General features: G+C 37.0%; 2 protein-coding genes across 4 annotated transcripts in view; one reads left to right on the forward strand and one right to left on the reverse strand.

Annotated features, from left to right (window-relative positions):
- The window catches only part of LOC149311450 (microcephalin-like), a 110,792-nt gene that overhangs the window by 19,043 nt on the left and 79,417 nt on the right, over positions 1-12,332 (forward strand). For 2 of the 3 annotated variants that reach the window (XM_089531087.1, XM_089531089.1), the window contains 4 exons: positions 468-568; positions 1,551-1,588; positions 2,782-2,944; positions 7,069-7,146. In XM_089531087.1, the coding sequence (XP_089387213.1) occupies positions 468-568; positions 1,551-1,588; positions 2,782-2,944; positions 7,069-7,146 (380 nt within the window). Of the gene's footprint in view, positions 1-467; positions 569-1,550; positions 1,589-2,781; positions 2,945-5,677; positions 5,754-7,068; positions 7,147-12,332 lie in introns of those variants that run through there. The other variant, XM_089531088.1, reaches the window with a different exon arrangement.
- The window catches only part of ANGPT2 (angiopoietin 2), a 49,433-nt gene continuing 44,603 nt past the window's right edge, over positions 7,503-12,332 (reverse strand). The window contains exons 9-10 of the mRNA XM_089531090.1: positions 9,940-10,070; positions 7,503-8,368 (exon numbers count right to left, since the gene is read on the reverse strand). Of these exons, the coding sequence (XP_089387216.1) occupies positions 8,208-8,368; positions 9,940-10,070 (292 nt within the window). The 3' untranslated portion in view covers positions 7,503-8,207. The remainder of the gene's footprint in view (positions 8,369-9,939; positions 10,071-12,332) is intronic.

Below are 12,332 nucleotides of genomic sequence, written 5' to 3' on the forward strand. Positions count from 1 at the left end.
TAAGATTCATCAGTGCAATCCTAGACTTGGTGTCAGATATGTCTTACCTTCTGGAGGACAGATTTCAGACTTTGCTTTATGCTGTTCACAAATATCAGTGTTCTTGAAGGATATCAGCCATGTTCATACAAGTACTTCTTGGACATATGACATTAGTCATGGCTGTCACTTCTTTGGCTCAACTTCAGTTTTGGTTCAATATACACACTCACTTTTTAAATTATAGATAGATTACAAATTACAAATACTATTTTGGGAGAGATCCAAGATATAAAATAGATTACAAACAGACTTCTCTGTGCAGCTTGAAGCTAGTTTATCAGTCACATTTTGAAAAATGATTATGTTGAGAAAATCACAGGCTATAGATAAATGTTCAATTACTCCCTTAATTGAGATCTTTTGCAGAGTACTGCATCATATTTTACTCTTGTTGCAAATTATTTCTGAATGGATTTGGCTTCTAGGTGGTGACAGCGTTTCTAATGTCAAAGATGATTCTTGTGATCTTTTGCATGACCCAGTGAATGAGCCTAATAGGAAAGTAAAGAATACTAAGGAGATGAAGGTGAGTACAGCCGGTCAAGACTTGCTTTGATCAAGACCAGCAATGCAATATTGAGGAACTCCATTATTCTGGGTTAAGAGATCTGTAAATTGTTTGGGGTCTTGATAACACATTGTATTTGCATAGTTGATCCCGCCATATGTGGTAAAAGCATTCATTCAAGGATTACAAGTTGCACTAGTTAGCATCTTCAGCAACATTCCCACCCACTGTTTCCCTTTCTAGTCCATGTGGCATGGAATCCTGGATCGGTGAGGATTTCTTTCCATGTGAAGAGGAACCTTATGTGTGTACAGATCACACACGTTCCATACAGGTCTCATGGGGTTATGGCCATTGTGTGTGCCTTGCCAGTAGTAGAAGGGTGGTGCTAGTCTTTCATTTCACAGTTGCTCACAGTGTGATAACATACTTAATTGTAGATACCTAAGAACTTCTCTTTATTGTGAGTAGAGAGGGCAGAGGATGCATGTCCCTTCCCTCCACTCCATGTGTTGTCTAGAAGAATCTTTGCACATTTGCAGAGTCCAATGCTGATAGAGACCTATTAAGGCAGGGCTTCCAACTGCATTGATCACTGCATTTCAATACAGTTACATCTTTTCAAAGCTTCCCTGTCAGCAAAGGGAGGGGAGGAACAAAGGACAGGATACCCCCAGCTCCCTTTATTCATGTAAAGCAAAGGATGCTTGAATAAGGCTCAGAGTCCAATCCATCCATTCAGAAAACCCAAGATTTTATTGAATCTGCTGTAGTACTGAGTCTTTTTGGGAAAGTGGATGCGTAGCTGAGATCTGGTTAAACAGAAAACAAAATCAAGTCCAGTTATTATTTGCTATCACTGCTAAAGCCTTCATATGCCATATCATATAAACCTGCATGCAAAAACATTAACATAATTTAGGTCTTCAGTGGAACTGTACATATCTGTGTGGAAAAAGAAATGTTATAATTCTCTCATTTTCCTTCCTTAAATCTCTAGCCGTTGAGAACATTAGTCATGACAAGCATGTCACCTGAGTAAGTATCGCATATTAAGAATAAGAGCTGAATTTCTCACAAGCTATAGGTACTAAAACTACCATACCAAGCTTACTTTTTTAGTATGTTGTATGATTGGGAATGTGCAATTACATAAAGATGGTGCTGAAATTTTATATTTATAGGGGGGAGGAGTTATGCACAGCTAAACTTTCCCACAGAGCTGAGACAAAGAACATCCGATAAACTTGAACTTTCAATTTATGTTGTTAGTGTGTTCCTGTATAAAAAGAAGGTGATGATAGAGGGAGAAGGAGTCTTATGACATTTTTAAGATTTGGTTCATTGTGAACTTGCTTGGATCCATTTCTTCAGATGAATTGAACAAAAATGTTCTGTTCATGAGGGGAAAAAACAATCTCCCAATGCACTGATCATCAAAGAAATGCAATTTTTACATTTTCCATTAAACTTTGTGGCAGTGTCATGAATATCTCAAATACCTATACTATTTTTTTTTCCAGATTTCACCTTGTTATCTTTAAAGGATGCGGGGAAGGTTTCCTTTATTTTTCTCTAAAGATCTGTAAACAAAAATAATGGGGATGTTTCCTGTTAGTATGACTCCAATGACGGAAAGCTCTTTGACCTAGCAGAACTGTCTGTCAGTAGAACAAAAAGGGAGGTAGTGTTTGGTGATTCCTTTTACTTCTTGCAGGCTCTCCCAAAGTTGCACCAGAAAATTGAGGGGCTCTCAGACCAGTGTGAGTGTTGGTGGGGGAGCTGAATAGAGCAATTTGTGTATTTTGGAGGGGGAGAATCGTCACCATTTCCTTTCTGCTGATGAAAATCTCTGCTGGATGGAAGAGCATCCCATAGATGGAAATGTGTCAGTTGAATCCAGTACGATAGCTGCATGAAGGAACAAGTAACTGAATAAAACTGACATCTGCCTATGTATATTTACTCAGAAGTAGGCCCTGCTGCTTAAGAATTCTCTTGCAGCTGTGCTTAAAGTTTTAGCCTGAGACAACATTAGATATAGTGATCAAAGTGCTTTCTTCTTTCAGAGTTTATATCCTATGTGATTAATTTAATACTTAATATTATTGTATTATCTGTATTACTAATCTGTAATAGTGTATTTTGTACTTAAAATCATGTAATTTTAAGCAAATATAGTATTTTCTCTCTCTCTCTCTCTCTCTCTTTCTCTCTCTGTCTTCTTGAAGGAAGCAGAATGTGGTTGTTCAAGTGGTGAAAACGTTGGGAGGCTTTCTATTTTCAGATGAAGTGTGCAAAAGTACAAGTCATGTTATTGCAGGGAGCCCACGCCGCACTTTAAATGTGCTCATGGGAATTGCTCATGGCTGTTGGATTGTCTGTTATGAATGGGTAAGACAGGTGATCCTCATTCATTGCAAATCATACAATTTTTAGCTAGTTAGAAAAACAACAGTGATTCACCTTATGTAAAGTGCCTAGGGATTATTTATTATCAGGATTGCTTGGGTCTCTACAAATGAATAAATGGCTGAAATAGAATGAATGCATACATTTAGTTAACACCTATTTATTTCAACTAAACATATCAGTGGATTGCAAAGGATTTAACAACTTCTGTGATCTACAGAGAAAAAAATTATCAGGCTCAAAATGTTAAATGGATTTTTCTAAACAGATAATCTGCATATGTGGGAATATTTTGTATGTGTGATCTCGTGGAATAAATCCATAATGACATACCCCCCAGCCTATACATAGACAGCAGTAATATCATAAGAAATATCATAAGAAATTGAAGCATCTGAAATATTGCTAGCTTTGAAATGAGGTAACCTGAAAGATTTAGAATAGATAAGCAACAGGAAAGTACACTCTTGCCATATTTATTTTGAAGGTGTTTTTAAAAGAAAAAGAATCAAGAGAACAGTCATATGTTCAGTGAAAAATATGTATAAACTGGGGGTATGCCATTATGCATTTATTCCTCGAGATCATTCCATACAATTATGGATAAAAGTTGGTTATGCATATTACACAGCCAAGTTTTTACTCTGCTAAAAGAATTTTGGAGATGAAAGGGAAACTAACAATAAAAAGCAGAAAATCAATCCAAAAAGGCAAATCAAATTATTAATCCGAATTAGAATAGACACACTGAATTGATGGGACTTAGATGACACACACCATTCATTAAATAAATTTACTTTAGCTGGAAAATTGCTTTGCATCCTCAGTATGATCATTCATTTCAAAGTTATGGCAGTTTATAAGGCTACTGTTAATGAATTGCTTTTATCAGAGTCCAGAGAAACCCTTTTTGCAAACAGAAGACATTTATATGTTTATATGGCAGTTTGGTTTTCAATTTCCACTATCTGTCCAAACGCCATGCTGGAATGTCCCCCAGTTTTCAGGAACAGGTTTGTGTGTGTATGTACCTTCAAGTCTCCTGTTGAATTATGGCAACCCAATGAATCTAATAGGGTTTTCTTAGGTATGGAACATCCAGAGATGGTTTTTCCAGTTCCATCCTCTGATATATAGCCTATAGCAACTATTATTCATTGGCAGTCTCCATCCAAGTACTGACCAGGACAAATCCTGCTTAGCTTCCACAATCAGACAGGATCTTGTGCCTTTACGATATTTAGGTTCTAGGAGCAGATTTACTGGAGGCAAAAAGGGAAAAGTAAATCTATATTGCACAAAGTAGAACTCTTCTTTGTGATTATGCTGAATCCCACCCAGTGCTAATTTTTTTGCTGTATACCTCTTGGTCCAGATTAATTGGATGAATTTTGACTGGAATACACACACACACACACTATGTCTCTGTGTTTTACACATTTAAGTTTTAAACTTACAATGTTACATTTGCTATGCTGTGACATAGCAAAATAATTTTTTCTCTTCAATTGAGCTTCCCTAAGCACTGGTCAAAGTGACCTGAGCATAAGACCAATATAAGACATTCTGTCTACAACAAATGAAGCCTTCCTCCTTCTCCCAAAGTCTTAGTGCACAACGTTTACGGCCAGCCAAGTTATTTTGGCTAATGAGGCCAGAAACAACTCTCCCCTTTCCTGGCAAGAATAGTATCACAATAATAAATTTAAAGGACTCGTGTTTACTAGTCTCATGACATCAAAAACCAGTTGCGTGCTGTGCCCTAAATGTCCCATTTTATGTATACTAGTCAGGATGTGAGACTTCAGACTCTTGAAATCAATGGGGCAGGGTGTGGTGGCAGAACTTTCAGTGTCCAGGGGCTTAATATGACCCTAGGTGGAATGCCACACAAAAGATATGTGTTTTCCTAAAATGTATGGAATTTAAAGAAAAGAATAGTGGGGAATGACATTGACTTTCTTTTCTGGCAACATGGATATGAAGGGTGATGAGGGACAGAGGGTTAACATAGGAAGCTACTACATATTTGCCAAGTCAGATCTAGAATTGGAATAATCTCCTTTTCTTTGCTTGGATTACGATTCCCAGAATCCACTGACCAAGCTAACTGAGTGATTTCTGAGAATTTGGGTACTTAAAAGTGATTTTTCTAAGCTTTGATCAGATCATTGGTACATTTAGTCCAATATCATTGACATGAAAGTGCTGTCCAGAGGTTCAGGTAGAAATTTTTCATATCCTACCTGCAAATTCCAAGGATTGAATTTGCGACCCCTTTGGCATTCAGGGTAAGTCCTTCAGGGCCACTAACTTGTCAGAATTGAGAAGGATTATTATGCATCTACAGGCATTTGGCAAAAGTTTTGATAGCATTAATGAAATTTATGCCTCATTTACCAGATAATAACAGTGTTAATATTTTATTGGTGAAAAATAAAGAGGCATACATTGAGACTGCTACTTATTTTAAATAAAGGCTAGTGGAGGAAATGACACATTTAAGCAGGTTACTGTAGAGGATGTCATATTGTTCCTGTGGAAAAAGTCATTGAACAGTTTTAAGGTCCTCTTGTTTTGATCTTTTGTTAAAATCCTTTTGTAATGGTCCTTCCGGGACTGGACCTGTTAAATCATTGTTATAAACATCCCAGCTGCTGACCACTGACTGATCTAACAATGAATGGTTTTGATTTTTGTTTCACACATACTCAGTTTTGCACATCACTGACAATAGAAGACTGCAGTCACAGCTACTGTAATTACTGAGAAGTTACAGCTGAAAAAGGTGTACTAGTTTCTGCAAGGAAGCCAGACTATTTGTGTAATCCCAATAGCAGTCTTCGATGGAGGACAGCTGGGTCCGTCACAAACTTCTTTGGCCCTTCCCCCCCACCTCTTAGCCTATTCTCCAGTGGAATTACTGTCCCGTCACCCATGATAGGGTAAAATTTAACTTCCAGTTCAGTTGCCTCTCTACATGGAATTGTGGTAAGGGGCATCAACTTATTCTTTCCCTCAGCTAGTAAAACATCTGGGACCATTGCTACAAGAAAATGATACAAAAGACATTAAATAATGACATACATGTTGTGACAATTATGTGTTGCATTCAAAATGTATTCCCACATCCTGAGGTTAATACCTTTTAGACCTACTGTTTTAGACCTCTGGCAGAAGTGGATGGCACTCCATATCACACTGAACAGAATTTCTGGCTTCCATCAAGCTATTTCTCTAGCTGCTGGATTTTTAGCACATTAAACACTATCCTGGAACTTCACCCAAACCAGCTTAAAGGGAGGGTGTTTGGGTAGGTTCAAGGGGCTACACTGGGAAAACAGAATCTCACTGTTCATCCTGCAAGGTACAAGACACATTCATTCATTTCCTGAATGACTGCAACTACAGTATACCTGCGTCCACTTGCTTAAAAAAATATGACCCTAATTCATTCTTCAGATTATCAGGATGTCTCATAAAACCTTCCAAAATAAAATTTTGTAAAATGTTAGCACTGGTATTCTTGTGTGGCTCTTTGAACATGGAAGGGCTGGGCTGGATTCCAAGAACCAGGCAACTTTTTCTCATTCTCAAAATGATGTTTGAGTTGTGTTCTTGAAAAAAAATATTCCCATTGCTATGAAGCAAATTTCTGAAAATGGGAGTACCCCAAGAAGGCTTTGTGACAGCTCAGGCATCAACTGCTTGATCCAAAATCTGAAAAAGCCACTGTGTGCCATACCTGAAATAGCATTAAGCATCCAGAAACAGACTTGGAAACCTCCATTCATACTTTTATTAGAGTCTAGTTCCTTGCCTCAGATTTATGTCCATTACATTGCCCACATATCATTGTTCAGTTTGTATTTGTTAAGCTGAAATTTTCGCTTCTCAGAAATGTTTAAATAGACTAAACTATATATGGTGTACAGTATTTTCTTTGCCATAGTATGTGTAAATCATACTACTGTATTTCAGAGTGGCCATGGGGGGGGGGCACTCAGCTCCTAATTTATTTTTTATAATATATTCAAAAAAGTCCTACTTCATTGCTTTTGAATACAACTATTGGTTACAGTTCCCCCCCCCCCTTTACTTTGTAGGTGCTGTGGTCTCTAGAATACGGCCACTGGATTTCTGAAGAACCCTGTGAGCTCTCAGTGGATTTCCCTGCAGCTCCTGTAAGTAATAAAAGCTCATTTTTAAAAGCTACTCAGAAAAAGTCACATTTATCATGCAAAATCTAGAGGATAATGATTTGTTTACAGCATTGCAGATCAAATGTTGATAGATAGGGCTATCTTCTTTCCTTCCTCAATGAATACTCATTGGTAAAGGAATATGCACACTTGAAGCTTTTAATCAGTAGCTAATTTTCAGCTAGAGAAAGCAAAAGTTGTTTGGTTTGGGATTGTTTAAAATGTATTCAAAATACTGAGTAATTTTAATTACCAAGTAATATTAAAATAAAGGAACTGAGAAAGAAAAATGGTCACTTTTGTACAAATTATATTTCAATCACATAATAAAACTCTTATCAGCTGCAGGGATATTTCAGTCTTAAAATATTGATACATATTCAGGACATTTTAAGAAATAAAAAATGTGATCTAATTATACACAGTACTGGACTTTTAAAGAAGACATGTAAAGTGGAGAAATATACATAGATATGTATTTATGTATGTATGTATATTACAAAAGCTTATTAAATATACTAGCCTGTGCTACCAAATATCCCTGAATGTGTGATTACTAATTGCAAGAATCTAAATACAGAAATTAATTACAAAACGCCAAATTATCTACATACTTACAACTATGGCATGAAAAAGGAGTAGGATATAGTTTACAATGGAGTGTCTTTTTAAGGAGGCACTTAGAGTTCGGTGAAAAAGCATAAAAATTCTTAAGCTTGGTAATTGTATATGATGATCTAGATGTATTTCACAGTTCCAGTTATGCTCATGTGCTATAAATGCTGAAGACATTGTAGTCTTTAAACTTGGGTAGCATCCTTCTAGCTCTTTCTTTTTGCCAAATCATTCTTCCATCAGATATCTCTAGTTCCTTGACATTTAACCGTCCTGAACCTTTAATTCAGGACATGATTCCTGCAGCATACTTAAGCATATTGTCTCGGCAGGAAGAGCAGTCAAGTTTGATCTGTAGCTGTTTAAAATTGGAATACTTGTCAAGTGAAGTATTTTGAAGTTATTTCAGTATGCAAGTGCAAATACTTTCAAAAATCCGCTGGTCGGATCATCATACTTGTGGCCTTGAGAGAATAGCCTGCTCCTTTCCAGTAGTACCACTTAATCCCTTTAAATTTGTTTGTGTTCTGTCGCAGTGGATAATATACACCATTCAGATTGGAAGGACCACATGCATCAAACCACCATCCTGTTTTTAAAAAGAATAAAATGTTAAAGAGAATTCTGAAAAAAGAATGGATAGCTACTTGTGCACAGCATATTCCATATGTATTAAAATTGTCTCCTAATATCAGATCTCAGTCTAAGCCAATAGTTCAAGTGTGATCCCAGATTGGCTTCCTTAACAAGAGCTGCTCATGAGCTAACAGAAAACACCTCTTTTCTGTGAGGCATCTACCATGCTTGGAAATACTGTACTGAAATACAACTCCCAGAATTGCCCAGCAAGAATGGTGCCTCTTACAGTATGGCATCTTTGGTGTTGTTATCACTATGTTGTTTGTGCTGATCCCACCAATGATCTGCATGGGAATTGCCAGAATTCCTGCATAGTCTACAGCAGTGGTCCCCAAACTGTGTCCTTTAAGACATTTTGGACTTCAGCTCCCAGAAGTCCCAGCTGTGTTGGCCAGTAGTCTGGAATTCTGGGAGCTGAAGTCTAAAATCCCTTAAAGAGCACCGTTTGGAAACCACTGGTCTACAGGCTCTAGGCAGATGTATTCCATACACTGGACATTCAGTAATGTCCCCAGTGGAAGGTCTGTGAAGCAGCTTATGCTTTTGCAATAAATAATAATAATAATAATAATAATAATAATAATAACAACAACATAAAATAAGTTTCAAATGATTTAAAAGAAAGCATTTTAAATGATCTATTGAAAATATTTTTTAAAACAAAACTTATGATTCTGATGTGCATTCCACAACTGGTTTATATTAATGCTGACAAGGTGTTACTGGTAATTTTCAGTACTTAATGATGTTATCAACAGGTTGTAGATTCCAAGTCTTGACATTAAAAAGTCAGTAGTACAAAATTTTAGTGTTCATGTGGGACTTACAAATAATTATTTTCAGTACATTTTTGTATTAATATAAAGCAGGAAGGATACAGAAAGATTCAGATGATAAATCTTCTTTGGTTATATGTATTTTGTGTTTTCACACACTGTGGTTAATCCACAAGTGAGTAAATGGCTTTAGTCTCCATATTGTATCTGTAGTAAAGGAAGAAAGGGGAATGAAGAATGTGCAATCCTGGATGAAGCTTAAACTGCTATTTCTTTTGTCAGAGTCACATTCCAATACCTTAATCTTAAGTAGCATCCTGAGATCTTTTTTGAGCCATGGATCTTAATTCTTTGTTCTTATATCTTAACTTAATGCTCTTGCACTATTTTGATTACTTCAGACTGGTGCATAAGGGGGGTGGGTGGGTTTTGTTTATTTCCCCCCCCCCCCATTTTTTCTCACATCTTCTCTGCCTCTACATATCTGATCTGTGCCAGATGTGGAAGGGTGCATTCTGGTAGGCATAATGTCTGGAGTAGTTATACTAGTGCTGTGAATGATCCTCATCTGGTTCATGAATCTACTTATTCAAAAGTAAGCAGCAGAATATGAAAAGTGGAGAGTAAAATAATAGCATCTCTCTGCATAACAAAATTCGCCAACAGTTTGCTTTACAGATTGATGAAGTGCCAATAGAAATAGGAAAAGTGTGAAAATAGGAAGAGTAGAAAATGCTACTCTTACCTCCTGTTAGCATTTGTGAGCATTTGCAGATACATTTGTCATTGTCTGCATCCTTTGTGCTAAACCCATTTCCTGGCTGGCTTATGCTGCTTATTTTGCCGGCTGTACCAGTAAGTCCTTTAAGGTTGATCCTGTAGAAAAAGCAAATACATGTTGAAGTGATTGTTGTGGTTCTGCAGTAGAGAGGAAGTATTTTCGAAGAAGTATCCTGTGCAGTTCTCTGGTTAATGATCTCCACTGTGTCTTTTGCAAAATATTTGCCAGGGACTTGTTGTCAACAGAATATGTTGTTCTGGAAAAGGAATAACCTGTTTGCTCCTGAGTTGCTGTACTAGGGCTTTGTTTTGCTTTGTTTTTTTGCAGAGGAGGCAGTTGTTTTTTTAAGTAGAATGGATTTTTTTAAACTATCGTGCAATTGCCTGCGTTCCAGGATCATAATGTCAAAACAACAGATGGAATTATATGTATTAGAAATTACTGGTGGTGCCTCCTTATCACACAAACAACCCAGTTCCAAATAATCTTCTAATCTGCATCAGAGTCACAGCTTGTCTAAGAAGTTTGCATTGAATATGCGTGTAATCAAAATGTTATTTTTCTAATTATGTCCTCTGGCGTGTATCAGTTTAGGTCTGTGGAGTGGAGGAGACAGAAAATGCAAATCATTTTGTTCATGTTCTCTGATTTTAATTGTTTCAGTGTTAATTATTACTTATCCATTTATGTACACCATAAATGACTATAATGTTTAATTTCTTGGTGACAAGAATACCAAACAATAAAGTGCTTCATAAAGGGGAAAAGTAGCCCTCATCATACAATGCATTTTTTAATATGAGCTTTTAATAAAGATACATGATTTCAGTTCTCTCGTAAAAGATGCCTTTCCTCTTTCATCCATCCCACTCAAAATATGTCCTTCTCTAATATGGTGCTTCTGTGAGATGTACGTGCATTGTTTAAAAGTTTGGCTTTTCCAGATGTGGGACTGCAGTCTCAGCAGACTCAAGCAAACATAGCCAATCAGAATGGATTGTGGGAGTTGTAGTCCAAGCAACTGGAAGGTCAAAGGTTCTCCACAGTGTTTTGGGGCAGCATTCATGCATCCAAGGTGGAAAATAACAGGAGGTTACTCTATAGTTACATGCAGACTTATGGACCTTACATAGTACATCCTGCTCTTGGGATGAGGAAGATTTCATTGTTAGCTGATGTAGAATGTCTTTGTCAGTCTGCATTTTAATTCATATGTACCAGTGTTTCAATGTTATGTTTGGCTTTTCTTCTACTGTTTTGTATTTCAAGGTTTTTAAATGATAAGCAGAAATTGGTCTTAAGTAATGTTACAGTATAGCTAAACAATTAGGTTGACTGTAAAAATATGTCTGTTTCATCAGTCGAGCATGTTTTTAAACACACTGTTTCATGGCTCAAAAACTTGGTTGCATTTCAAAAGGAACTGTATTTGCAGATAGCCATTTTTGTCTGTAGAAAATATTTTTTAATAATGTAAATGGACAAGAGTAATGGCCCATTTTGCAAAGGTTACCTTTCTAAACATTATAGTGCCTTAATTTTAAAAATACGAATCCCTGCTGTAGAGTCCAACTATTTCCAGATGAGGAAATATTTGGGTTGGAGTCAGAATGATTTTTTGCTTCCTAGCCATGAAAGATCTACAGCTTTCTGTAGGATATTGCTATGACCCATAAATGTTTAACAGATCACTCCTAAGCAGAGTTGTAGTGAAATGTTAGTTCTCTCCACTAGCACACACATGCACACACCCTACTTCCAAAGACCTTCTGGCTCGCAGGGTGTGAGAGGTTTTTCTTTTGCCTTCCCTGTTCAGTTCCACAAGTCTTCCTTGCCACATGAGTTTCAGACATGGAAAGGAGTGGAATAGTTATACTAGCCTATGGGAAAGAGGATGCCTGATCCAGGATTGTGTCTGGTGAAGAAAGGACCTTTGGATCCTGCAGTTCCAAAGATAATTGGAACTTGGGTAATTTTAGGATCTGACACATACTACTGCCAGCAGTAATACCACTGACAGTAGATTTTAGCCAAGACAGTAGGCATTTTAGGAGCCACCATGGTGATCAGGATGGAACTCTTCACCACAGGCAGAAAGTGGCCTATTTAAGTGACTTCATTGTTTCTGTAAGTAGGAAAATAAATAGTTGTACTCTTGTCTTTTCTTCACTGAGGTTTCCAGAGAAAGGAAAATGTATGTTCCCTCCCACTCTAATGATAATTTTTACATTTATAAAAACCAAGCTCTCCAGGGTAAGTTGTAGCCTTTTGTTCTCTCACTTAATGGGAACCCAAGAGAGGAAATTAATCATGTTGCTGCACTGGAGAGCAGCATATCATCCCCTTCCCCATTCTGT

Source organism: Sceloporus occidentalis, unplaced genomic scaffold, assembly GCF_023333645.1.
Source record: "Sceloporus occidentalis isolate IW3139 unplaced genomic scaffold, rSceOcc1.0.p SCAF_6, whole genome shotgun sequence".
Classification (NCBI taxonomy): Eukaryota; Metazoa; Chordata; class Lepidosauria; order Squamata; family Phrynosomatidae; genus Sceloporus; species Sceloporus occidentalis.